A 24,817-nucleotide genomic window follows, 5' to 3' on the forward strand; every position below is an offset into this window, starting at 1 on the left:
CTGGCCCACCTGTCCGCTTCATCTCTCAGCCCCACCCTACCCATCTCTCAACGCTGGGGGCAAGTTCTGGCTCTGCTTGAAGACCCCTGACACTGTTATACACAATGTGGCCTCCGCCTGCAATGCCCGTGCCCCTCTGCCCACTGAACTCCCACTGGCCTTCCAGGCCCAGATCAAATGTCTCCTCTGGGAAGTGCCTTCCCCACCCCTCCACCCCCAGGCCAAGCTGGTGGCACCCTCCCCTGGGTACTCCCAGAGCACTTCCCATCATGCAGCGCAAAGGCTTGTTTACGGGTCTGACTTGGGCCTGGCTGAGCTCCTTGAGGACAGAGCCCTGCCATATTTATCTGCACTCCATAGAGAGAGACTTAGAGAATGTGAGAAGGTGGAGGGAGGGAGAGAAGGGAGGGAGGGAGCAGAAGGAGGAAAGAAAGGCAGGAAAGAAAAAAGGAAAGAAGAAATGAACAAGTCAAGCAAAGATATCAGGGGAGAATTCATTCATTCAAGCATCCATCCATCCATTCATTCATTCAACAAATATCTATTGAATTCCTATCAGGCTCCGTTCTAGGCACTGAAGATACAATTAGCAAGCTCAAGTGACTGGCAACTGACTCTCAGCATTTCCAGGTGACTTTGGTGTGTGCATATGTGTGTGTGTGTGTGTGCAAGCCCTTCTGTCTGCAAGGGCCTGCTGCCGGGGCACCTGTCTTCCCTGGGGCCTGGTGCTTTTAGCATCTGTCCCTGGATCCTGTTGCAGCCCGAAATAAGGCTGTGAGCCACGACAAGGCAGGAACGATTCTTGATTCTTCTCAGCTGAGGCCAGAGCGGGCTGCAAGGGCACACCCGGCTCGGACTGGACCGAGGACCACTAACACCTACATGACTACTCAGCTCTCAGCTTCCCGACAGAGGTGCTAATCTTGAGAGTCTGACCCTCCCTCCTGCACACTTCGGTTCCATCTCTCAGGTACCAGGATCTTAGGGGAGCTCGAGGAGCTTCGGGGCGTAGGCAGAGAGCATGAGCCCTGGCCCCCAAGCAGAGGAAGGGCCCTGCGGAGGGGCTGGGGAACCGGGGGCCTCAAGGAAGCTCAGTGCCTGAGTTGGGAGCGGAGGGATTCTAAGCTCTAGGCCACTTTAGGTTGAATGAGGAGGGGTGGCTGGGATTCGAGGTGGGCATAGGTGACGGCTCTGCACAGCATTTCAAGATCTTTAGGCTGTGGAAGGGAGCAGCGTCCGTGTCTGTAAGATGAGAGCCCTTCCCAATGTCCGTGCCTGTCTGTAAGGGGAGTGTTTATCAAGAAACAGACCCGTGCACTGTAGACTCCTGAGTGGTCACGGTCAGAGCACTCTCCCCTAACTCATGGCCCTCCCCCCAAAAGCCTGTAGACATGCTCATGTGTGACACAGTTTGTGGGGCAGGGGGGGCGGTTATGGATGCCCCAAAGTCTATCTGTGGATCCCATGATCTAGCCCACCCTCCTTATGTAATAAGGGCACATAAGAGGAACTGAGGCACAGAGTTGGAGAGCTACTCGCACACAGTTACAGAGGAAGTCAGGGGCATGGGTTGGACTCCAGGTTGCCCAGTTCAGTGCCCACTGACCAGGGGCCATGTGTGGGTGTGGGGTATAGATAGAGGCAGACTTTTTTCCAAAGGAAGGAGTGTAGAAAAACCTGGAAGCAAAGCACAGGGGTGGGTAGTGTGTCAGGGGCCTCAAGGGCTCTGCCTTCTCTCCTGGGGGCAAATCAGGGAATCTAGACTTGGAGCCTGCAGGGATCCTCTGGGGCTCTAGATCTCTTTTTGTTTGTAAATCTCCTCCAAGATCCCTGGAAAGTCCCATGAGATGCAAATTGGGGGGTGGGGGGGGTGAGATGGAGGAGGAAAGAGAGAAGGGGTGAGGCAGAAGAGAGCCCCCTGTAAGTCAGCTGAGGGATGGGGCACAGGGAAGGGGGGCAATGGGTCTCTCAGCTTCCTTGGACCAGCCTGTGCCCTCAAGCCTCCGAGCCAAGTATTGGGGATAAAAGGACAGGACCAGCCTTGTAGACCCCAGACTGACAACCCATCCATACCCCCCTCTCCCTGACTTAAACTTCCATCTTCTTTCAGCCTCTGATTAGAAGCTCATCTGAGTGGATGACAGTGGTCTGAGACCCCCACCTCCCCTACCCCTCATGTCCCAGAGATCAGCCCCTAAAGAAAGAGTGCCTCCCTGACAACCTGTGAAGCACATTGTGTGGCCTCTCACACCTCCCTTGCCTTCCCTGGACCTCAGTCTCCTCCTCTGTACACAGAGGCCCCAAAGCCCTTTCCAGCTCAGACAGCCCTTCCTTGAGACTAGGGTGGACCAAGGCGGTTCAGGGCTGAGGCTGGGTGGACCAGGGACTGAGAGGAGGTCTGGCAGGGACTAAGAGGAGGTCTGGGGGTGGACGGAGGAGGGCTGGCCCATTTGCAGGCATCTCTCTTCCACAGGATGATCCCTAAGGAGCAGAAGGGGCCCGTGATGGCTGCCATGGGGGACCTCACTGGACCAGGTAAGGTGGACTCAGCCCTTGTGGGTTCCTCTGACCCCATCCTTTCCTGGTCCCAAAGTGCAGCCACGCAGGCCTATTGGCCCGAGGCCCGGGCAAACAGGTGTGAGTTCCAGGCCAGCCCTGAGGGAGTGCCTGTGGAATCTGCCACTTGGGCTGGGAAGTTTCCCGAAGCATTGGGAGGGGCCTTGCCCTGACACCCACACACCCAGGAGCTGAGATTGAATGCCCTAGACTGGGCCCTGGGCCCAACTAAGTCCTTACCTCAGCCCCGAGTTGAGCACTGAAGGCTCTGGTCCCAGATCCAGCCTAACCGTGGCCCCAAGCTCCCCGTACACTTGCCCTTGCTTCCTGTAACTGTGGGTCTCACCGAGCCCCTGTGGCAAGAGACAAGGTGGCGGGGAGAGTAAGGCAGGCTGGCAAGAGCAGGCTCCCCAGGGTGACTCAGACCATTTCACTTAAAAGCCAGCTCACCCAATGAAGAAATCACCTAAAACACATGTGTATCACCATAGAAGACCCCTTCTGGAACTCTCCGCGTAATTCTGGAGTCTGTTCATTTGGCCTACGTCAGGGCATTTCAAGTATTTAAAAAAATGAATTCAGCCAAGTCCTAGCTCTCAGGCTTTAGTGTGAATGATAGTGAAGTGGTGTTGCGGGTTCAAAATGCAGAGTCCCAGCCCCTTCCCCCAGGGATTCTGATTCAGTGAACCTGGAGGGGGGGCCACACATTCACCTTTCAGGCAAGTGTCCTGGTGCACGCGGACAGTGAACCGAGCTCCGGTAAACCCTCATCAATGGACACCACTGCGGTTTTGCCCCGTGCAGGGTTCTAAGAAGTATTTAATCATGTTGAATGACTTTTTTTTTTTTTAACGTTTTTCTTATTTTTGAGAGACACAGAGAGACAGAGCGCGAGCAGGGGAGGGGCAGACGGAGGGAGACACAGCATCCGAAGTAGGTTCCAGGCTCGGAGCTGTCAGCACAGAGCCCGCCATGGGGCTCGAACTCACAAACTGTGAGATCATGACCTGAGCTGAAGTCAAACGCTTAACCAACTGAGCCACCCAGGCTCCCCTAACCATGTCGTATGACTTTATATGTGAGTGGTCCTAACCTGTTTTGTGTGTTCTTGCCTCCTTTTGTTGGCATCAAGTTTTTCTTTTTTTTAACTTCATGATTTCAAGTGCTAAAATATGCCAACTTGGTGAGGTATTGATGCTCTAACTAGAAGAACCAGGCAATGCTTTATCTTCCCCTTTATCTAAGTAATTAGTTGCGGCCCCCCCAAATGTGGACACATATCATTTATGCCAGACTGGAAATGTATACGTTGTTGACTATCGCTAGGGTATTAACGCAAGACAATTCTGAAACCAAAGAAAAGTAGAAAGAAAGAAAAAATCTCATAGTCTCACCATCAGAAGACAGCACTGTAAGGTGATGATGATGAAAACACTTACCATTATTATGTACTTACTCTGCATCAGATCCAGTGCTAAGGGCTTTTATGCTCTATGTTATACACATAAACAACAACTCTGTAAGTTAGATGGTATTGTCCCTGTTTTGTAGATGAGAAAACCGAGGTTCAGAGGAGCTAGGTGATCATGGATGTAGTAGTAGAGCTGAGATTTGACTCCAGATCTCTGTCTCCAGAGCCCTCTTCCTTACTACACGGTTGTACAAATAATACATCCATTTTATAAGATATTCAGACAAAACAGACATGAATGACTTTGAAAGTGAAAGTTCCTCGTAATGGGACCATCTGGAGATAACCACTGTTAGCATAATTGTGTAAATCCATTTTCCGTTCATATACAAACGTATTTATATAAACGCAAATACATGTGGGCTAAGTACTATACGCTGGGTTCTTTAGCTTGCTTTTTTTTTTTTCCACTAGCAGCGTTCCAGAAACTTCTTTCCCTTCTGCTATGATTTCTCTCTCCATCCCCTCCCCCTGCTCCCCCAGCACATAATATATTCAGCATATTGGTACACACACACCTTACTGGCAGTCGTGAAGGCTCATCTCAGGTTGGACCCTTAGGAACAGAGTTGAAGATTCTCAAGCAAGTGACTTACTGAGGTTGGACTCTCAGGAGGAGGGAAATGACAGGAGGGGGATAGGGTGGGGGAAATTGCTAAGCCAGGATATGGGCTCATCTGTAGCCCAGGTTCAGTCTGACCTTGTGGGGGCTCCAGGCCCCCAGAGTCCACAGAATTCACCCTGCCTTCAGCGAGGGGGCTGTGAGCACTTCTGCTCAGCCAGGCAGCTCTCTGCAGAAGGGGCCAGTTGTGACACAGAGCCACTGATAAAGGACATCTGGGCAGCACCCCCACAACACTGATGCCCGGTTTTCACAATCTGAACCCTCACTGCCATAAACATCCTTGTATACATAACTTCAGGCATGCTTATTCAACTTTTCTCCCTAAGAATGAGAGCCTAGAAATAGAATTGTTTCCTTAAATAGATTTTATCTGTAACTTTTTTTTTTTTTACTGTCGAGGTCAATTCATCTGGATAATATTTGACAGTATGATGCCAGGGGACTTTTTATTATATATTTCGGTATAAATAGTCTTTCATGCTTTTAAGTATGCAGTACCTTTTCTCGTTAAAAATTAGTGTGATTTCCAGCCCTCCTCTTCCTATGTCCTGTATGTAGTCACTACTAATATTTGGCACGTCTCCATGCAGATTTTTCAATGTGTGCATCAACAGTACTTATTTTTTAAAATATGAGTGCAATCCTAGAATACAGATTCTTCTGAAACTTGCTTTTTTGCCTCTCTTACCCTACAATGGATCTCTTTCTGTTCCTAACATGTAAAAGGTGCGCTCTCTTTATTTGCTGAAAGAATGAAAAAAATCATCAGCCTCCTTTTTTAAAAAGGCTGTTTGGATCCCATCGAGTGGAATGAATCACAGCACCTGCCTTGGCCTCGATGCCGCCTGGTGGCCACATCAGGCCTGTCTCCCCGTCCGGTACTATTCTCTTACACAACGTTGGCAACCTCTCTCCCCAAACTCCCAATGCCTCCTCCCCTATCCTCGTTCCCAACTGATGACCTTGCTTCCTATTGCACTGAGAATTACGGAACCAAAAGGGAACCTCTGTTCGGCGTTCCCTGTTTTTCTTCCCCACGTGGTGGCTGACCTCTCCGTGCACGTGTCTGAAGCTACCCCTTCCAGTTGGGCACCAGATACCCTCCCTGCCCCTCTCTCCTGCCCAAGGACATTCTTCCATTCTGCCCTCTCTCTACTGCATTGTCAAAATTTCCCATCAGCCACAAAGCATGCTTTTACTTCTCCCTCTTAAAAACAGACAAACACCTCTTGACTCTACAGATGCCTCGGGTCCTGTAGAGCATAACTCCTCAACGTTGTTGTCTATACTTTCTCCCCTCCTCGCTCGCTGTCTTCAACATTTTATTAAGCTCATTTCCAAACACACAAAAATAGAGAGTGCAAATCTCCGTGGCCCTCCTTTCATTCCTAGAGTCCAAAGCAAAACCCAAAGAGCCTGTCATTTCATCAGGCTCAGGAGGCATCCAAAATAATGAAAAGAGGGGGGTCTGGGTGTCTTAGTTGAGCATCTGACTCTTGATTTCAGCTCAGGTCATGATCCCAGGGTGGTGGGATTGAGCCCCACATTGGGCTTTGTGCTGAGTGTAGAGTCTGCTTGAGATTCTCCCTCTCTCTCTCTGTCTCTCTCTCTCAAGTTGTTAGCAACTTTGGCTTGGTAACCAGTGCCAGCATCAACTTTCTTCAGTTTTCTAGTTTGTTTTAATGAGCATCCAAAGAAGGACCACTGTTTATTTGGTGGCCGCGTCTCTTAAATCTCTTTTAATCTACACCCTACCCCCCGCCCTCCCGGCCCTGTCTTCTTCTATTTTTTTCCCCATGTCATTCACTCCTTTGAAGAACCCAGGCCAGCTGCCCTATAAAATGTCCCACATCCTAGATTTGGTTCATTGCTTGCTCGTGGTGTGGCTATAATGTTCCCCTGTCCATTTTCTCGTAACACTTTCCAGTAAGATTTTCACACCCAAATACTCCATGGAAACTACTCTTGTGAGGGTGACCAATAATAACCCCATGACAGTAAAGAGGACGGCCAGTATTCGACCTTCCTCCTCCTCACTAAGCAGAAGCATGTGGCTTCGTGATCAACCCATCTTCCCCGAAACACTTTCATCACTTGGTTTCCAGGGCCCCACACTCTGGATTTCCTCCTGCTTCACCAGGCTCCCCTTCCCAGGCTCCGTGGCTGGTTCCTCACCTCCTCCGTCTGAATGCGGCAGGCCTGGAACTCAGGCTTGGGATCTTTTTACCCATTCTCACATCCCCAGTGATCTCATCCAGCCTTCCGGCTCTACATACCGTTTATAGAGCTGGAACACGAACCTCCGTGTATCGGATTTTAGAGATGGACAACTCTGGCCACGCTGTCCCCCCCGTATCCCTTTCCTGTCAGTGCCCTCACCACTCTGTCACTCCTTGCCTCCAAAAGCCTTCCCTTGTTGGGAAGGGTGTAACAGTGTTTGTTGGGCTCTGAAACCATTAAGGATAGCCTGGAAACCCTCTCCATGGCTACGACGACTCATCCTAACTTTGAGAAAAAAAGTAAATGTAATAGTCTTCATCAAACAACAAAGACAATGACAGATACCGTTTGTAGGCCCACGATGCCCCAATTTGTATCTCAGGTCAGTTTGTCCCGTGAGCACTAGGCTCACATATCTGGTGCCCTCCTCGGCTTCTCCGTTTGGGTGTCGTCGAGGTTCTTCAAACCTTATATGCCCAATTCTGCAGACAATTAAGGGGATTTAAATATGGATTAGGGATTGTGTGAAATAAAAATGTGTTCACTCGCGCAGGTGGCGATCTCTTACTATTATTTAAATTCAAGTTAGTTAACATACAGTCTTGGTTTCGGGAGTAGAACCCGGTGACTCATCTCTAACATGTGACACCCAATGCTAACTCCAAAAAGTGCCCTCTTTAATGCCCATCACCCATTTAAGCCATCCCCCTCCCCCCTCCCCTCCTGCAACTTCAGTTTGTTCTCTGTATTTAAGGGTCTCTTATGGTCTGCCTCCCTCTCTGTTTTTATCTTATGTTTGCTTCCCTTCCCCTATGTTCATCTGTTGTGTTTCTTAAATTCCACATATGAGTGAAATCATGATATTTATCTCCCTCTGACTGACCTATTTCGTTTAGCATAATACATTCTAGTTCCATCCACACCATTGCAAATGGCAAGATTTCTTTCTTTTTGATCGCTGAGTAATATTTCATTGTATTCCAATATACCACATCTTCTTTATCCATTCATTAGTTGATGGACATTAGGACTCTTTCCATACTTTGGCTATTGTTGCGAGTGCTGCTATAAACATGGGGGTGCATGTGCCCCTTCGAATCAGCATTTTTGTATCCTTTGGATAAATGCCTAGTAGCGCAATTGCTGGGTCGTAGGGTAGTTCTATTTTTAGTTTTTTGAGGAACCTCCATACTGTTTTCCAGAGTGGCTGCACCAGCTTGCATTCCCACTAACAATGCAAAAGAGATCCTCTCTCTCCGCATCCTCGCCAACATCTGTTGTTGCCTGGATTGTTCGTGTGAGCCATTCTGACAGGTGTGAGGTGATATCTCATTACCGTTTTGATTTGTGTTCCCCTGATCATGAGTGAGGCTGAGTATCTTTTCATGTGTGTACAGGTGGAGATCTTCAACTGATAAAACCAAGTCACAAAGCTTGTATAACTATGACTTCATTTTGGCTGAAAACTCATACATGAATAGGTAGTCTTTAAAAAAAGATATGAACAGACACACACCAAGGTGTTAAAAGTGGACATCTCCAGGTGATAGAAATGACATTTTTCTCTTTCCCCTTTATATCTGTATTTCCTAACTTTCTTCAATGCACATATATGCTATTTTTATAATAATAAAAGGCTATTTTAAAACTGAACGAACAGACGTCTAACACTGAACTCCTGATCTTGCCCCCTCTCACCCTCCTCCTGCCCTCCCCACCTCAGTGAGCGGCTGTGCCTTCCTGCCAGTGGCTCAGGCCGGAAAGTACCCCTCCTCCCCTCGCATGGCTCACACCCATGGCTTACCGTTAGGAGATATCTACAATCTGACCATGTCTCACGGCTCCCACCACTGTGGGCAAAGAGCTGCCGAGGACATCCGTGGAAAAAATACAAATGGCCAGAGAACATCTGGAAGAACTCAGTTTCACTGGGTGTCAAACACATGCACATTAAACTCTGCGAGCTCATTTCTGCCCCCCAGGCGGGCTAAGATTCCGCGGCATGGTACTGGAGCTGCTCAGAGGAGGTCACTTGGAGGCTGGCAGCCCCGAGTGCCCTGAGGGTTTGGTGGTAAGAGCTCCCTCTGGCCTCTCTGAGCAGTCCCTTTGCTGGACCTGGGCAAGAAGCTGAGTGTGCCCCAGGACTTGATGATGGAGGAGCTCTCGCTACGCAACAACAGAGGATCCCTCCTCTTCCAGAAGAGACAGCGCCGGGTACAGAGGTTCACCTTTGAATTTCCAGCCAGCCAGAGGGCGGTGAGTTAGCCCCCACCGTGCTTACCAGGGAACTGAGGCTCGGTGAGCTTAGAGCCAAGCCTAGAGCCAAGCAGCGAGTCAGATGAAGACCTCTGGCCCCCGGGGAGCCCCTGCAGCTCCAGCTGGAAAGGCTGTGACGTTCCCATCGGCTCGAGCCCCTGACTTGCCGTGTGATCCTAGAAAAGCGTTACCTCTTTAGGTGCCTCTCCGTAGACGCAAAACGGAGAGCGGACCGGGCAGGGCGAGCTGTGGGGTGAGGAGGGCACTCTGGCTCCTACAAAAAGTGCTCTGGGCTGAATTGGCAGTGAGCAGGATTTAGATGAGACTTGGGCTTGACCTCAGAGAGAGAACACAGAGAGAGAAAGAACGGAGAGAGAACCTAAGAGAGAGAACTCCTTCTCTTCCTGCCTCTAGAAGAAGGAAAAGGCCAGAAAACAGTCTGCTGGTAGAGACAAGAACGGCTTATCCTCAGGCTTCAAAGAGTCCGCAGGTAGTTTCAGTCACTCGGGGACATTCCACTCATACGCCACTCCATTTCTGGACTAGACAGGGGGTGACTGAGAGGGGACGATGTGGCAGGATGCACAAGAGTAAAGACGACAAAACACCTACCTTCGCGAGGTGCCTGAGACAGCGCTAGCCACACACTTCACATGTATCATCTCATTTTATGCTCATAGGGCCCTGTGAGCTGATATTATCATCAGTACTTCCATCTCACAGACAAGGAAACAGACTCAGGAAGGTTATCTGGCCAGGGTCAATATTAGAATAGCATCTAACATATAGAGCCCATCTCCCTGTCCCTGGCACCGAGTTTAGCGTTCTTCGCTATTAACTCATCCCCCCTACCCCGCATCCCCGGGATGTGGGCGCTAAGATTATGCGCCCCTCCCTTTTTCGGTGTTGGGACAACCCTGGATCCTTGCCCCACTGAGCCTCCCTGTGGTCTATTTGTGCCCACAGCTGGTGGACCGAAGCGCCAAGGGGAAGGTGACGGGAACAGCGGGAACAGCGGAGGCCGGCCCCCTTCATGCCCAGGGGAAGGTGAGCGTGGAGGGAGCCCTGGGAAAATGGGGGAGTTCGGGGGAAGGAGCCAGGCAGCTCGGGCCAGTCTGCGGCCTCTGAGCACCCGCTCCTGTGCCCAGGTTGCCAACGGCCCTGAGGGGCAGAGCTGCAGCTCCGAGCTCCACATCTTCCGGGCCACGCCCGGGGGCCCCGAGGTGGCCCAGCCCTCAGCCTTCCCTGCGGAACGCCCCCGCAGCCCCAGCGCCCTGGCGCCAGGTGAGTTCAGCCCCGGGTCCTCGGACCAGGGCTGGGGGACCCAAGCGTGGCAGTGCTCCAGGGTGGGGCAGGGACAGTGCCCAGAGGGCTGTCTAGTCCACCTCCCTGACCCCCCACGCCCCTCCACAGATCTAACACAAGCCCAGGGAGGCACAGCAACGTCCCCAAGGTCACAAAGCCAGCCTGAGTCTACGCCCCGACTCGAGATGCTGGTCCTCCTTGCTTCCAGGGGTGGGGAAGCCTCAGTCCCCTTTGCTGGCGCAACTTTGGCATTACATCCCTCCCACTCCTCTATCCCAGCTCCAGACTTCCCTCCCCCAACCATATCCACCAGGTGGGCGGGCGTGGGGGCAGAGGGAGAAAAGCCCCCCGGGTGCCCCAGACTGCCTGCCTCCCACACGCCCTGCTCCACCTCTAGGCTATGCCCAGCCGCTGAAGGGCGTCCCGCCGGAGAAGTTCAACCACACGGCCATCCCCAAGGGCTACCGCTGTCCTTGGCAGGAGTTCATCAGCTACCAGAGCGATGGCAGAAGTCACACCCCCAGCCCTGCTGAGTTTCGAAATTTCAACAAGTAAGGATGGGTGGGCAGCTTGGGGAGAGGTCCCTAGGGGGTGCAGGTGCCTGGCACAACACAGTAGTGGCTGCATTTCCCAAGCCCTTGGACATGCCAAGCTCTATCTGAACACTTACACGTTGATTGAGCTCTTGCTAGAACTCAGTAGAACTCTTGCCTCAGCACATAGTAGGTCCGCAGTAAATGTACAGGGAGTGAATGGGTGAATGTGCCACACATCTCGGTTTCTGCACACAACAGGGTGGGGACGTGCCTCAATGTTTTCTATTTTGCCAGTGAAGAGACCCACTCAGGAACACTGACAACCTGCCCACAGTCACGAGGCAAGGAGCAGGGCTGGGATCCAAGTCTGGGTTAGTCTGACTCCAGAGCCCAGGGTCTTATTCTCCCGCACTCCTGGTGCCACCCCTTTGATGGATATCCTCCCTAGGTGGGGGCCCTGGATCTCATTACTCCTAGATCAGCTCAGCCTTTTCCTCATGTTCATCAATGGTCTGGAAGAGGTCTAGAAATGGCTTGAGGCTCTATCAGAGTGGGGGACGGCAGTGAAACGTTGGACAGCAGAGGTGAGAGCCACAGAAGAGTGGCTTGTACTATCCAGAGCATGGGGCCTCAACATGGGCTTAAATGCAGACTCCTTGCTTAGCTGTGTGACCTTGGGCAAGTGACTTAACTTCTCTGAGCCTCCATTTCCCCGTCTGCATCATTACAGAATCTCTTCATAAGTTTGTTGTGAGGCTGGCATGAGAAGTCATAGGCAAAGTTTCTAGCAAGGAATAAGCTGTCAATAAACAGTAGCTATTGGTATTAGGAGTAGTAGTTACAGGCTGAAATGATGGTTGGAAAAGCTACTAGGGAGAACTGAAAGGGATAAACTTAGTGTGCTGACCTAGGGGCCCAAAGACAAATCATAGGAGTCAAGACAGGAGTCTGGCACTGGAGGAAGGCCTTGGGCTGGGGGATGCATTTCAACTGCAGTCGGCTTCTTCAGTCTGATGCTATTTCTGAAAAATGCTCCTCTGGCTTTGGCTGCATTAAAGTGAGAAAGGGGAGGGTCCACCGGAGGAGGCCAAGGTCCAGCTCTTCTGGCCCAGACCACATGCGGAGACCGTCTGACAACTGGGGGTGACCAGCACTGAAAAGAGACTGCTCAGAAGGGAGGTGCTTGCCCTCAAACAGCTGATAGCCAGGAGGGCCCCTACAGGAAGAATTGTGCCCAACAGGCACCGTGTGAGCCACGAGCCATTGGCAGACGTTCTGGGGTTTCTGCCAGGCGAGACTGCGTTCTCCCTCCTCCGGGGGCCCTCAGCTCCTGCCTGCCCAGCTATTTAAAACCCTCAGCAGACATTCAGTCCCGGGCGCCGGCTTCCAGGCTGGCCAAGTCGAGTCATAGCCCCATCTATCTCACACTGCAGCTATGACAGGCTGAAGCACATTCCCATCAGCAGAAGGAGGACCTTCGGGGGCCCTGAGCCCAGGCCCCGTCTGAGACAGAAGGGCCAACTGAGGCTAAGAAGGGGGGGAACAGCAGTGTTGGTGGCCAAGCTGTGCTCAGGATCCAGGGCTCTGGGCTTCTAGTCAAGGGCCGAATCGTGAGGCCTGTGCAGCTTGGAAACTGCCCAGCCTGTTCCCACAGGGCCTGGCTGTTGCCGCCACAGCCGGGGTGGTCCGGGCAGAAATGCTATACTGGCTGGAACCCAGGCCCTGGCCTGCGGTCTCCCTTTCTACCCCCGGGGGGCAAACACTCCCCCATTCCCATTGGTCCTGGGCTTCGAGGAAAACACTACACAAGCAATGCTTTTTAACTTGTCTTAAAATGAAAAAAGTTTAAAAATAACATACTTATATTCTCTTAAATAAAGACACACACACACACACACACACACTACAAATAGAGGGCCTTTTGTTCACCATCCTCCAATCCCAGTTCCCTTCCCAAATGGAATACCGTTGTCAGGTTGGTGTGTGTTTTCAGATCATTTTCTACCAGCAGCTACATTCTGATAGGGGATGGGATTGTTTTATGTATAGTGGGCATTTTAATACTTTGTATTTCATCATGGAACTTGCTTGCCTTTTTGACTCAACAGTATGCTTTTGAAATCTATCCTACGTAATACAAACAGATCTTTTCATGCCTTTTAAGCTGCTGTATGGTATTCCACCATGTGAATATACATTTGTCTTGTCCATTTCTCTGCCGTGGACATAGGGGCTGTTTCTGGTTTGTCACCAATCACTGCTTGTATCCGTTTGTCTGTGCACGTGCCTTCCTAAGCCATATGCTCACAGGTGCAATTGCTGGTTGACAGAGTTTGCACATGTTTAGGTGAAAAAGATCCTGCCAAATTGTCCTCCAAGGGAGCAGCACCAATTTACCCTCCAACCAGCAGTATCTAAGTGAAACTTTGCCCCCACCGCCTCATCAGCTTTGCCCCCTTATCAAATTATTTCTTCTTACCAGTCTTATAGGTGACAAATGGTGTGTCTCTTTTATAAACTCCAAGCAGGCTCTGCACCGGCAGCTGGGACTTGAACTCACAAACCATGAGATCATGACCTGAGCTGAAATCAAGAGCCGGTTGCTTAACCAACTGAGCCAACCAGGGGCCCTTCTCAGTGCTCTTTCTAATCCTCTCTCCCCTCTCTAATTCTCCCCTGTTCTAAGGGGAGATGAGCAGAGCAAGGAAAAACCCTATTCCAGCTCTTTTGGCTTCTGGAGCTTAATACTTAAGGGGTACCTAGAGTTTTGTCTGGGAGCAGCCAATTCTAGCTTTGAAAATTTCATTCCCATTCCCAAGCAACAAGCCATCCGCACTAGAAGGAGACTGGGGAATGGGCAGAGCCAGAGAAACCTGTTAAAGACAGTACAAAGCCTGGTATAGGTGGGGAAACGGAGGGAGGCACGGAGGGGGCCCCACATCGTGACCCGCATGTCAGTGCTCTGCCATCCCTCTCCCACACAGCCCACCTCTTCTGCTGCTCTTCTCTCCCCAGGACCCCGGTGCCCTTTGGAGGACCCCTGGTTGGGGAGACTGTTCCCAGGGCAGGCACCCCCTTCGTCCCGGAGCTCATCAGTGGCTTAGAACTCCTCCGTCTCAGACCCAGCTTCAACAGAGTGGCCCAGGGCTGGGTCCGCAACCTCCCCGAATCTGAGGACCTGTAGCCCCAGCCTGAATATTCAATTCCCTTATCTTGGTGTCCAGGTGACATCTTGGAGCCAAGACTTGGGGACAGTCCCTAAATGGGGTGTGTTTCCAAATTTCCCCGGGATGATGTTTTGAACACAGATTTCTGGCCTGCCCCAGACTTGCAGCATCAGAATCTCCTGAGTCGGGGAATCTCTATTAGTAACCAACACTCCCAGGAGATTCCAGTGAAACTCGTCCATGGTTTGTGTCTTTAGGAATCCAAGCCACCAATGAATTCACATCCATGCCACCACCCCTCCCTGCTCGTGTACTCCAGCTTACACTCCTCCGGCGACAGGGAGCTCACTAGCACCTGTTTACCTGTGGATAACTCTGATAACTAGAAAGCTTTTCCTTTTATTGAGATGCAGTTGGCCCTCATTCATGTGCTAAACATTTGCTACTTACCTACTATGCACTGGACACCCTGCCGGCCCCAGGGAGAGTGTGTGGCGAATAAGCCCAGGCCGTGGCCTAGAGGAAGAGAGGACAGTAGGGAAGATAGCTTTGGAAAGCAGTAAATCGTGTTAATTTTCCCTACAGCACACTAACTGGGGAATAAAGCGCCGTGAGGCAGAGGAGGGGGTCCCTACCCCTGGGTGTGGGGTGGGGTTCTGGGCCGCTTCTCAGAGACTTTGAGTGGGACCCCAGAGGAGGAGTGAGAGCCGTCACGGGAAGAGGGAGTGATGGGGAGGGCATTCCTGCCGAGTAAACCAGCACGTGTGAAGTGCGGAATTGTGCACAGGTGGAGGTATTCTGGAGAAAGGAGAGGGCTGTGTTGGAGGGGTGAGGGCCACCGTGGGGCGCACTCTGCTAAGGAGATGGGGGCGGTTTTTAAGCTGGGGAGTGATGGGTCTTGCTAAGTGGGGCAAAGACTGGAGAGGACTGAGGCCGGGAGCCAGGAAGCCTACAGAGAACAAGGTCTGGACTAGGCAGGGGGCCACGGGGATGGAAAGAAGGGGCACGCCTCTGGCCACCTTCTAAGACAGGTGCAATGTGGGGCACCTATAAGGACTCCTTCTTTCTTTTCTCCTTCTGCTCACCATCCTGAGCAAGCCTCAGGGTAAGTCATGTCCTAGTTTCCAGCAGGGGTAGTTCAAGGGCTGTGCTCTAGGTCATTTGGAAAAGGAAAGAAAGGAGTGCCTCTCAGTTCAAGTGATGATGGGGAGGACAATGATGACGATGGTGCTGGTGGCTGCTTTTTATTGGGTGCCTCAGTGCTTGGGCTGGTAGTAGACTCTTCACATGTCCTATTTCTTATTTTCGGTACAACCCTGAGGAAAAGGTATGGTCCCATTTTACAGATGTGGATATCCAGGCTCAAAAGAAGCGGCTTGTTCAGGGACAGAGCTAAAATGGGAATCTGTCTAATTCTAGTGGCTCTCCCTTTTCACTGCACTGGGTGGCCAGGCCAACGCCCACTCACTCTGAAATCATCGAAGCATGGTGTCCCGCCTTAGGGTTTAGAGGTAAAAAGTGCACGCTGGGTAGTCAGACCAGATGAACTGCTACTGTTAGCTGTGTGAACTTGAACAAGCCATTTCTCATTGGTGAGGCTGTCTCTCCCCCCCGTAACACGAGGGCAAGATGAAAAGCCCTGTGTAAGGTTGTTGCGAGCACAGTGATGGCCACATACCTAAGAAGCTCTCAGTCATTCTTAGATTCCGTGCAGCCCCTGCTCTTGACTGGAAGAGATGATCTTGTAGCAGATGCAGCTTGAGAAGTTGTCTGCGAGAGACCATTGGGGTCGGTAAAGCTTAAGCCTGAAGGAAAGCCTCTGATCACTGCAGGGCTTCCCTCTGGACATGAATTACCTCCTCACCGCCCCCCCAACACCCCACCCCCACCCCGCCTCCTTCTGCCTCTTCCCTGACTCCCTCTCTTGGGGAGATGAGAAGGTGAGAAATCCAGCTAATTCCCAGGGTGCATGGGATAGTGGTTGCATTTTGTTCTGGACTTCTACTTCACCCCACACATTCTCAAGGGGCCAGCAGCCCATTAGACTTGCTTGCAATTAACGTGTTGTCTTGAGTTTGGGGGCTGCTGTTTAAAGCCATGTTTGCACGAGCTGAAAACCAACCATTAAAGTGTCTGCCTCTGCTGTGTCCTGGAGGGTGATGGCCGCCACCAGCTCCAGGAGAGGAGAGCCTGGCGGAGCCAGCTGCTCCCAAAAGCAAATTCTCACTCTTTCTTCTTCTGATAATATGACTTTCACTGATGTTGTTGAAAGAAGAAAGATAAGAAAGAAAGAAAGAAAGAAAGAAAGAAAGAGGAAGGAAGAGAAAGAAAGAAGGAAAGAAAGAAAGAGAAAGAAGGAAAGCTTTTTAAATAAATAAATAAATAAATAAATAAATAAATAAATAAATAAATAAAATGTGAAAAGATTTGCCCACATAGCTCCTCCCACGCACACAGATAGACTTTCCCAGCCTCCTGCATTCTGCCTGATTCCCACATACTGGAGGTAACCACTGGTAACAGTGTGGACCTTGTAGAATTCTAGAATTACTTGAACCGGTAAACTTGATGCATAGGTAACATGCATAGGAAACATGGATGCATAGGTACAAAAATATGTCTTTAATGGGATCATACTATGTGCATTATTCTGTATTTTGCACCTTTATTCAACAGTAAGTAAAATTTCGATCCTGAAAAAGCAGGCCATTTAGCCTTTCGTGTAATTTGTGGGCCTAGGAAGCCCTTCATATAAAATCCTATTCTTTGCTCATTCACATAAAATTCTGTGCTTTTGGCTGTTTTGTTCCTTACATAAATAAAATCGCACAGTGATATAGAAATGGCACAGACGGAGCATAGCCACAATGTCGGGAAAGCAGCCATTAGATCCTGCAGCTGTGAAGGTAGGTGAGCTGCAGCTACAGGTAACATCCAGAGACTAATGCACCTTGGAAACAAAATGGCAAAAGCAAAGGAAGGAAGATACAAACATAGATGTTTGCTGATGCAAGGAGGTGTTAATGTAAAAGTCAGGATGGTGTTAAATTCGGGATGAAAGAGAGGGTGGTGATCAGAAAGGGACACATAAAATGCTTCTGGGGACAGTTGGACAATTTCTGCTACAATTTGGGTGATTGTTACATAGGTGTTCACTTTAGAATATTTAGTTGTACGTCTGTGTTTTATGTACTTTTTCTGTACATGTGTTAGGTTTTACCAAAACAGTCCCTCTTTTTAAAAAGGTAATGGGCAAGGGTGTGTGGGTGGCTCAGTTGGTTGAGCATCTGATGCTTGATTTCCGTTCAGGTCATCATCTCACAGTTTGAGATCAAGCCCCATATCAGGCTCTGTGCTGAGTGTGGAGCCTGCTTGAGATTCTCTCTCTCTGCCCCTCTCCTTCACTCATTCTGTCTCTCTCTCTCTAAAAGAAAAAGAAAAAATAGTTAATGGACAAATCAATGGTAGATGAGATGTAGTGAAGGAAGAATTAGTGAACCAGATGTGCCCATAATGCTTCATAGAGAGGTAAAGAGTTAGAAAGTATGAGAGAGAAATTAAAAGACATGGAGAATAAAATGAAAATGTCCAACAATACTGACAGGAATTCCAGAATGTTTTAAAATGACTGGGGTTTGGGGCGCCTGGGTGGCTCAGTCGGTTGAGCGGCCGACTTCGGCCCAGGTCATGATCTCGCGGTCCGTGAGTTCGAGCCCTGCGTCAGGCTCTGTGCTGACAGCTCGGAGCCTGGAGCCTGTTTTGGATTCTGTGTCTCCCTCTCTCTGACCCTCCTCTGTTCATGCTTTGTCTCTCTCTGCCTCAAAAATAAATAAACGTTAAAAAAAAATTTTTTTTTAATGACTGGGGTTTTCTCAGATTTGATAAAAGGACATAAATTCACACAATTCTCACCCTATCATGAGAAAGGATATTAAATCCACACTTAAGAACCATTATGGGGCACCTGGGTGGTCCAGTCGATTAAGCATCCAACTCTTAATTTTGGCTCAGGTCATGATCTCATGATCGTGGGATCGAGCCCTATGTTGGGCTTTGCACTGGCATGGAGTCTGCTTAAGATTCTCTCTCTCTTTCCCTTTGTCCCTCCCCACTCTCTCTCTCTGTCAAAAAAAAAAAAAAAAAAAAGAACCATTGTAGTGAGGGGCACCTGGCTGGCTCAGTTGGTGGAGTATATGACTCTTAATCTCAGGGTCATGAATTTGAGCCCCATGTTGGGTGTAGAGATTACTTAAAAATAAAATATTAAAAAAAATTTTTAAAGAACCATTGTAGTGAAACTGCAGAACTCCAAAGTCACAGAGAAATTTCAAAAAAGTTGATATTGCCTACAAATTACCCAACACAAAAGCTAGGTTACCTACAAAAGAGTATTTAAAATGACAGCCATAATAGAAAAACATCTTCAAGAAGTGAGAGCAAAACAAATTCATTTTTAGACAAATAAGTAGTGAGAGAATTTCCCACTAACCTCTGAAAGAGCAAAAGAACATGCTTTAGGAAGGATCCAAAATAAAAGTATAGAGTCTAAGAAGCAATGGTGAGCAGAGAAATCAATTCAATAGACAGCAGGAAGGATGAAAAACAAACAAACAAACAAACAAACAAACAAACAAACCAGCAATTAAAGGGACATGAAATAAGGTAGTATAAATAAATTCAAATATATCAGTTATCACAATAAATGTAAATGTGTAAAATTCACCAATTTAAAGATAACAGTTTAAGTCAAAAGTAATTCCAGCTCTACGCTTTTCACAAACAGCACTCCTAAAACTACGACACAGTAGTAAAATAAGAAATGGAAAAGGATAAACCAGTTAAATACTACCCCACAGAAATGTGTTCCAGCCATATTGACATCAGACAAGGAGACTTTCAAAGAGCATTATTGTGATAAAGAGGATCCTTACATAAGGATATAACCAAAGTCATAGTGGAAGATTTAACACAGTTCTTTTAATTATTGATTGGTTATCAGAGTAGGGAATATAGGAAATTTGTACAATAAAATTAAAATGTAGAATACTGCACTGCCAAATTAGAGAATACTCACTATTTTTTTTTTAATACTCACTATTTTTAACTACTATGAAACACTTTATAAAATGAATACACAAAATTCAAAACTTCCATGCATCAAAGGACACTATCAAGACAGTGAAAAGACAATCTACAGAATAAACAGTTATAAACTCAAAGAAAAAATAAATATCCATGCATCCACAATAAATTATTGAATAAATAAATAAATGGGGAGAGAAAAGACAAGTCTTCTTTTTTCCCCACAAAAGACTTCCAAATAATGTATGTAGAAACCTGTCCTTCAGGAGGTGGAATGTAAAACCCATCCTATTGATTATAGATTGGACTTACTGACTTGCTTCCAAACTATAGAGCATAGGAAGGGAAAAACAGTACATTTACAAAGGAGAAACCTGGAAGACATCACCTTAACCGAGTAATCAAGGTTAACATCATCAATGATATAACATGATAAGGGCACTTCTCCTTGAGATATTTTCCCCCAGATCTATAACCCCAGGCTAATCACGACAAAACATCAGACAAATTCAAGTCAAGAGAGGCTGCAAAATAGCTCACCAGTACTTTTCTGTAATGTGGTAGACTGGGTTGGATTCTGGAACAGAAAAAAGGATATTAGAGGGAAAAATGGTGAAATTCAGATAAAGACTTAGTCTAGTTAATAGTACTATACGAATGTTTATTTCTTGGTTTTGACAAAGATACCATGGCTATGTGAGACATTAATATTAGGGGAAGCTAGGTGAAGAATAACAACTCTCTGTACATCTTTGCAGCTTTTCGGTAAACCTCAAGTTATTCCAAAATAAAGTTTTAAAACTAAAGAAAAAAAAATCCCCAAAAGAAAACTCCAGACCCAGATGGTTTCACTGGTGAATTGTATCAAATCTTTAAGACAAAACTGATAACAATGTTACATAAACTTTTTCAAAATATAGAGGAAGAGGTAACATTTCCAAACATATTTTACAAGGCCAGAAGAAACTTGACAAAGACATTACAAAAAATTCAAGACCAATACTTCTCATGAACATAAACACAAAAAACAGTATATAGATAGATAGATATAGATATATATCTATATATAGATATATAGACACAGATAGATAGATATCATATATAGATATATGTTATGATACATTATGTCTATGTTGGGTCATAGGGCTTCAAATGGTGATGGTGGTCAAAAGGTACAAATTTCTTTTTCTTTTTTTTAAATATAATTTATTGTCAAGTTAGCTAACATACAGTGTATACAGTGTGCTCTTGGCTTCAGGAGAAGATTCCCAGGATTCATAGCTTATATACAACACCCGGTGCTCATTCCAACAAGTGCCCTCCTCAATGCCCGTCACCCTATTTTCCCCTCCCCTGCACCCCTACCCCGCCTCCCCCCCCATCAGCCCTCGGTTTGTTCTCTGTATTTAAGAGTCTCTTATGCCTTGCCTCCCTCTCTGAAACTATTTTTCCCCCTTCCCTTCCCCCATGGTCTTCAGTTAAGTTTCTCAAATTCCACGTATGAGTGAAAACATAGGATATCTCTTCCTCTGACTGACTTACTTCACTTAGCATAATACCCTCCAGTTCCATCCACATTGTTGCAAATGGCAAGTTTTCATTCTTTCTCAAAAGGTACAAATTTCTTGTTACAAGTTAAGTAAGTTCTAAGGATGTAATGTACAGCATGGCGATTATAGTTAATGGTACAATATAGCATACTTGAAAGTTGTTAAGAGAATAGATCTTAAAAGTTCTCATCACAAGAAAAAATGTAACTATGTGAGGTAATGGATATAAACTGGACTGACTTTGATAATTATTTTGCTATAAATACAAGTATCAAATCACATTGTACACCTTAAGCTTAATACAATGCCAACTGTATCTCAGTAAGAGTAGAAAAAATAAAATAAATTTTTAAAAGAAATAAATTATGACGAAGTTAGGCTTATCCCAGAAATGCAACGTTGCTTTAACATTTAAAAATTGATCAATGTCAGGGCGCCTGAGTGACTTAATTGGTTTTGGCTCGGGTCATGATCTCATGGTTCATGGGTTCGAGCCCCGTGTTGGGCTCCACTCTGGCAGCACGGAACCTGCTTAGGATTCTCTCCCTCTCTCTCTGCCCCTCCCTAGCTTGCTTGTTCTCTCAAAATAAATAAATAAACAAACTTAATCTAAAAGATTTAAAAATCAATGTAATTCACCACACTGGCATAGGGAAAGAGAAAACCATACGAGGCATAAAAAAAGGACTGACAAAATTCAACAGCTGTTTACGGTGAAAATTCTCAGAGAATTTGGAGGGTAACTTCTTCAGTCTGATAAAAGGCAGCTACAAAAGAAAATCTACATCTAATATCATAGTTAATGGTAACATGCTGAAGTATTTCAGTATTGGGAACAAGATAAAGATGTCCACTCTCACCAGTTCTATTTAATATATTACTCAAGGTGCTAGCCAGTTCAGTAAAAAAAAAAAAAGAAAAGAAAAAGAAATAAAAGGCATGAAGATTGGGAATAAATAAGTAAACTGGTCTATATTTGCAGATATTATTCTTACATAGATCATCACAGGAATCTATAAAGCAAGGTACTAGAAATACTGAGTGAGGCTAAGCAAGGTCACGGGATACAGGGTTGATATACAGAAACCCACTCAGTTTCATATATTAGCTGAAATCATTAGAAAGTACGTTTTTTAAAATTCCAGCTGCAATAGGAGCAAATCGCAAAATTCTTAGTGATAAATGTAACGAATATTGCATCAGACCTGTGCGCTGATGGTGTAAAATGCTCTTGAGAGAACTTACAGCAGACTTCACGCAACGGGGACACGTGCCGTGCTCTGCATTGGAAGACTCAGTACTGTTAAGACGTCGATTCTTCTCAAATTGATCTACAAATTCAACACAATCCCAGTCATAGCCCTATGTTTTTGTAGAAATTAACAAACTGATCTTAGAATGTATACGGAAATGTAGAAGACCTAACAAAGGAAAAGCTTTTCAACAAAGAAGAAATGAAGTCAGTGGGGTGAGTTTGAATCCAATCTGACTGGTGTCCTTATGTAAAGGGGGAAATTTGGAAACAGTAGATGTATACACAGGGAGAAAACCATGTGAAAACGGAGGCAGATACAGGGGGTGATAGTTCCATAAGCCAACAAATGCCAAAGCTTGCCAACAAACACCAGAAGCTAGAAGAGGGGCCTGGAACACATTCTCACAGCCTTAAAAAGAATCAACTCTACCAACACCTTGATCTTGGATGTCTAACCTCCAGAAAGGTGAGACAATAAATTTCTGTTGGCTCAGCCACCTACTTGATAATACTTTGTTACAGCAGCTTTGGCAAACTAATACATATTTTTGTATGCTAGACAATAAATGAGACTTCATTAAATAAAAAATCTCTGCTCATCAAGAAAATTGCTTATCATCTTTCCAATAGGAAAGTTAATAGGCAAGTCACAGATGTGAAGAAAGTATTTGCAAACATATATCTGACAGAGGACTAACATCTAGAACATACATATATTTTAAAAACTCCTGTAACTAGTTAATAAAAAGACACCCAGTAAGAATGGCCAAAATATTTGAACAGACACTTCACAAAAGAAGATATATAAACAACCAACAACTACTTAAAAAGGAAATGCAAACTGAAACCACAATGAAATACTACAATATGCCCATCAGAATGGCTAAAAGTCAAAAGACTTTTTATATGAAACTTTGGTGATGTTTTGGAGCAACTGGAACTCTTGTTGGTGGGAATGTAAAATGGTACTACCATCTTGGGAAAAGTTCCAACGGTTTCCTTTAAAACTAAATGGGCACCAGCATTGTGATCCAGTAAGTCCACTCTATTTATTTCAAGAGAAATAAAAACATATATTCACCAAGAAAAAAAAAGTGTACAAGGATATCCAAAGCAGCTTTAATTCATGATAGCAAAAAGTTGATATTACGTGATGGTGTAATCATACAATGGAGGGTAAGTGATGGTATAATCATACAGTGGAATGCTACTCAACAATAAGAAGGAATTATACACATCCTGGATGACCCTCCAAAACATCATGTTGTTAAGAAGCCAAATACAAGGAGTTCACAATGCATGATTCCATTTATGTAAAGTTCTAAAATAAGTAAAACTAATTTATGGTGAAAAAAATCAGAACAGTAGTTGCCTCTGGAGACTGATGGGGGCAGGGTATTGACTAGGGAAAACAGGGGACATTTTTCTGGAATGATGGTAATGTTCTACATCTTGACAGGGATTTGGGTCACATAGATGGATACAACGTCAAAATTCTTGAGTAGCATATTCAAGATATGTGCATTTCGATCTGTGTAAATTTTACCTAGAAAATCTACAAATATTGAACTCAAGTTCATTATATAAATGCTTAAGTGCTTCAAGGTGAAGTATGCTGTTTTCAGTCTACTCTGAAATGCATAAAAAACAGATTGATGGAGGAATAGACAGGTATGTGTTGAAGCAAATATGGCCAAATGTTAATTGTAGATCTGGTTAGTAGATATGTGACTGCTCACTGTAAAATTCAACCTTTCTGTATGTTAGAAAATTTTTATAATAAAATGTTAGGGAGAATACAAAGACTTCAGGATCTCTGAGGAGGGTAGCTTCTTCTAATCTTAGAAAACCATTTCATCTCATATTAGTGTTTCTTGGAGGGTGGTCTTTGCCTCACCAGCTTGTGTAGACCCAGTGCAGGAACTTAAATACTGAAGTTTAAGAACTAGTGTTCTATATCCCTATCCTGCAGGATTTCACTCCACACACAGAGCTTCAAATGCTACTTCATTGCCAACTCCCAAATCTTGGGGTCTTTCTTTAGCTCTGATTCCCTTTGGGCTGGGAAGTTCCATAGGTCTTCCAGTTAAACTTACCAACCCCCACATTGGACTCATTTTCCTACCCCTACATCCCAACCTCACTGTCCTCCCCTAACCATCATTCTCGGTCAGGAAAAGGCACCCTTCCACCCATCTGACCAACCCAGGGACCTGGGGGGGGGGGGGCGGGGGGTGTCATCCTTGACTCTTCTATTTCCATTTACTTCAGGTTACAGTGGTGGCTCGCTGACTTGTCTAAAACATCTGTCACATCACTCTTTGCCCCATGGGCAGTCACTGCCTTAATATAGTTGTCATGATGCAGTGCCTTCTGAGCCTCCTCCATGAGGGGAGCAGCCCAAAATACCACAGGCAACGAGAAGGGTTGGGAGGGTAGGCATTATGACCAGGAGACAGAGGTTAAGTAATGTGCCCAAGGGCACACAGCTGGGAGGTGCTGAAGTGAGGATCTGAATGCAGATCATCTGGCTCCAGATCACTCATTATCAACAAACCATCACTCGTTATCAACAAAAATGGGGTTTTTCTTTTTTTGTGGTGAGATTCAACTACAGCTCTGTTACTCGAGTAACACTAGCTGCTGTAACAGATAAATCCCCAGGTCTCAACACTTTACTGTAACAAAAATTCCCCCCATCATAACGCTCTCCTCCTCAAAGCAGTGATAAGGAACCCAGGCTCCTTCCATTGTGACTCTGCCATCTTCCTCCCTCCAGAGGAGGAATCCTCCT

The 24,817-nt window shown here is 46.7% G+C and overlaps 1 protein-coding gene across 1 annotated transcript; it reads left to right on the top strand.

Annotated features, from left to right (window-relative positions):
- The first annotated feature begins 374 nt into the window (after positions 1 to 374).
- Positions 375 to 16,449, top strand: MYOZ3 (myozenin 3). Its single transcript, XM_060634718.3, has 8 exons — positions 375 to 630; positions 817 to 970; positions 2,474 to 2,535; positions 8,974 to 9,128; positions 10,095 to 10,175; positions 10,277 to 10,412; positions 10,831 to 10,984; positions 13,985 to 16,449. The coding sequence occupies exons 3-8, from the start codon at positions 2,475 to 2,477 to the stop codon at positions 14,151 to 14,153; spliced, it is 756 nt and encodes a 251-aa protein (XP_060490701.1). The 5' UTR covers positions 375 to 630; positions 817 to 970; position 2,474; the 3' UTR covers positions 14,154 to 16,449.
- The last annotated feature ends 8,368 nt before the right edge of the window (positions 16,450 to 24,817 follow it).

This window comes from Panthera onca, chromosome A1 (genome assembly GCF_046562875.1).
Source record: "Panthera onca isolate mPanOnc1 chromosome A1, mPanOnc1 haplotype 2, whole genome shotgun sequence".
NCBI classification, from domain to species: domain Eukaryota; kingdom Metazoa; phylum Chordata; class Mammalia; order Carnivora; family Felidae; genus Panthera; species Panthera onca.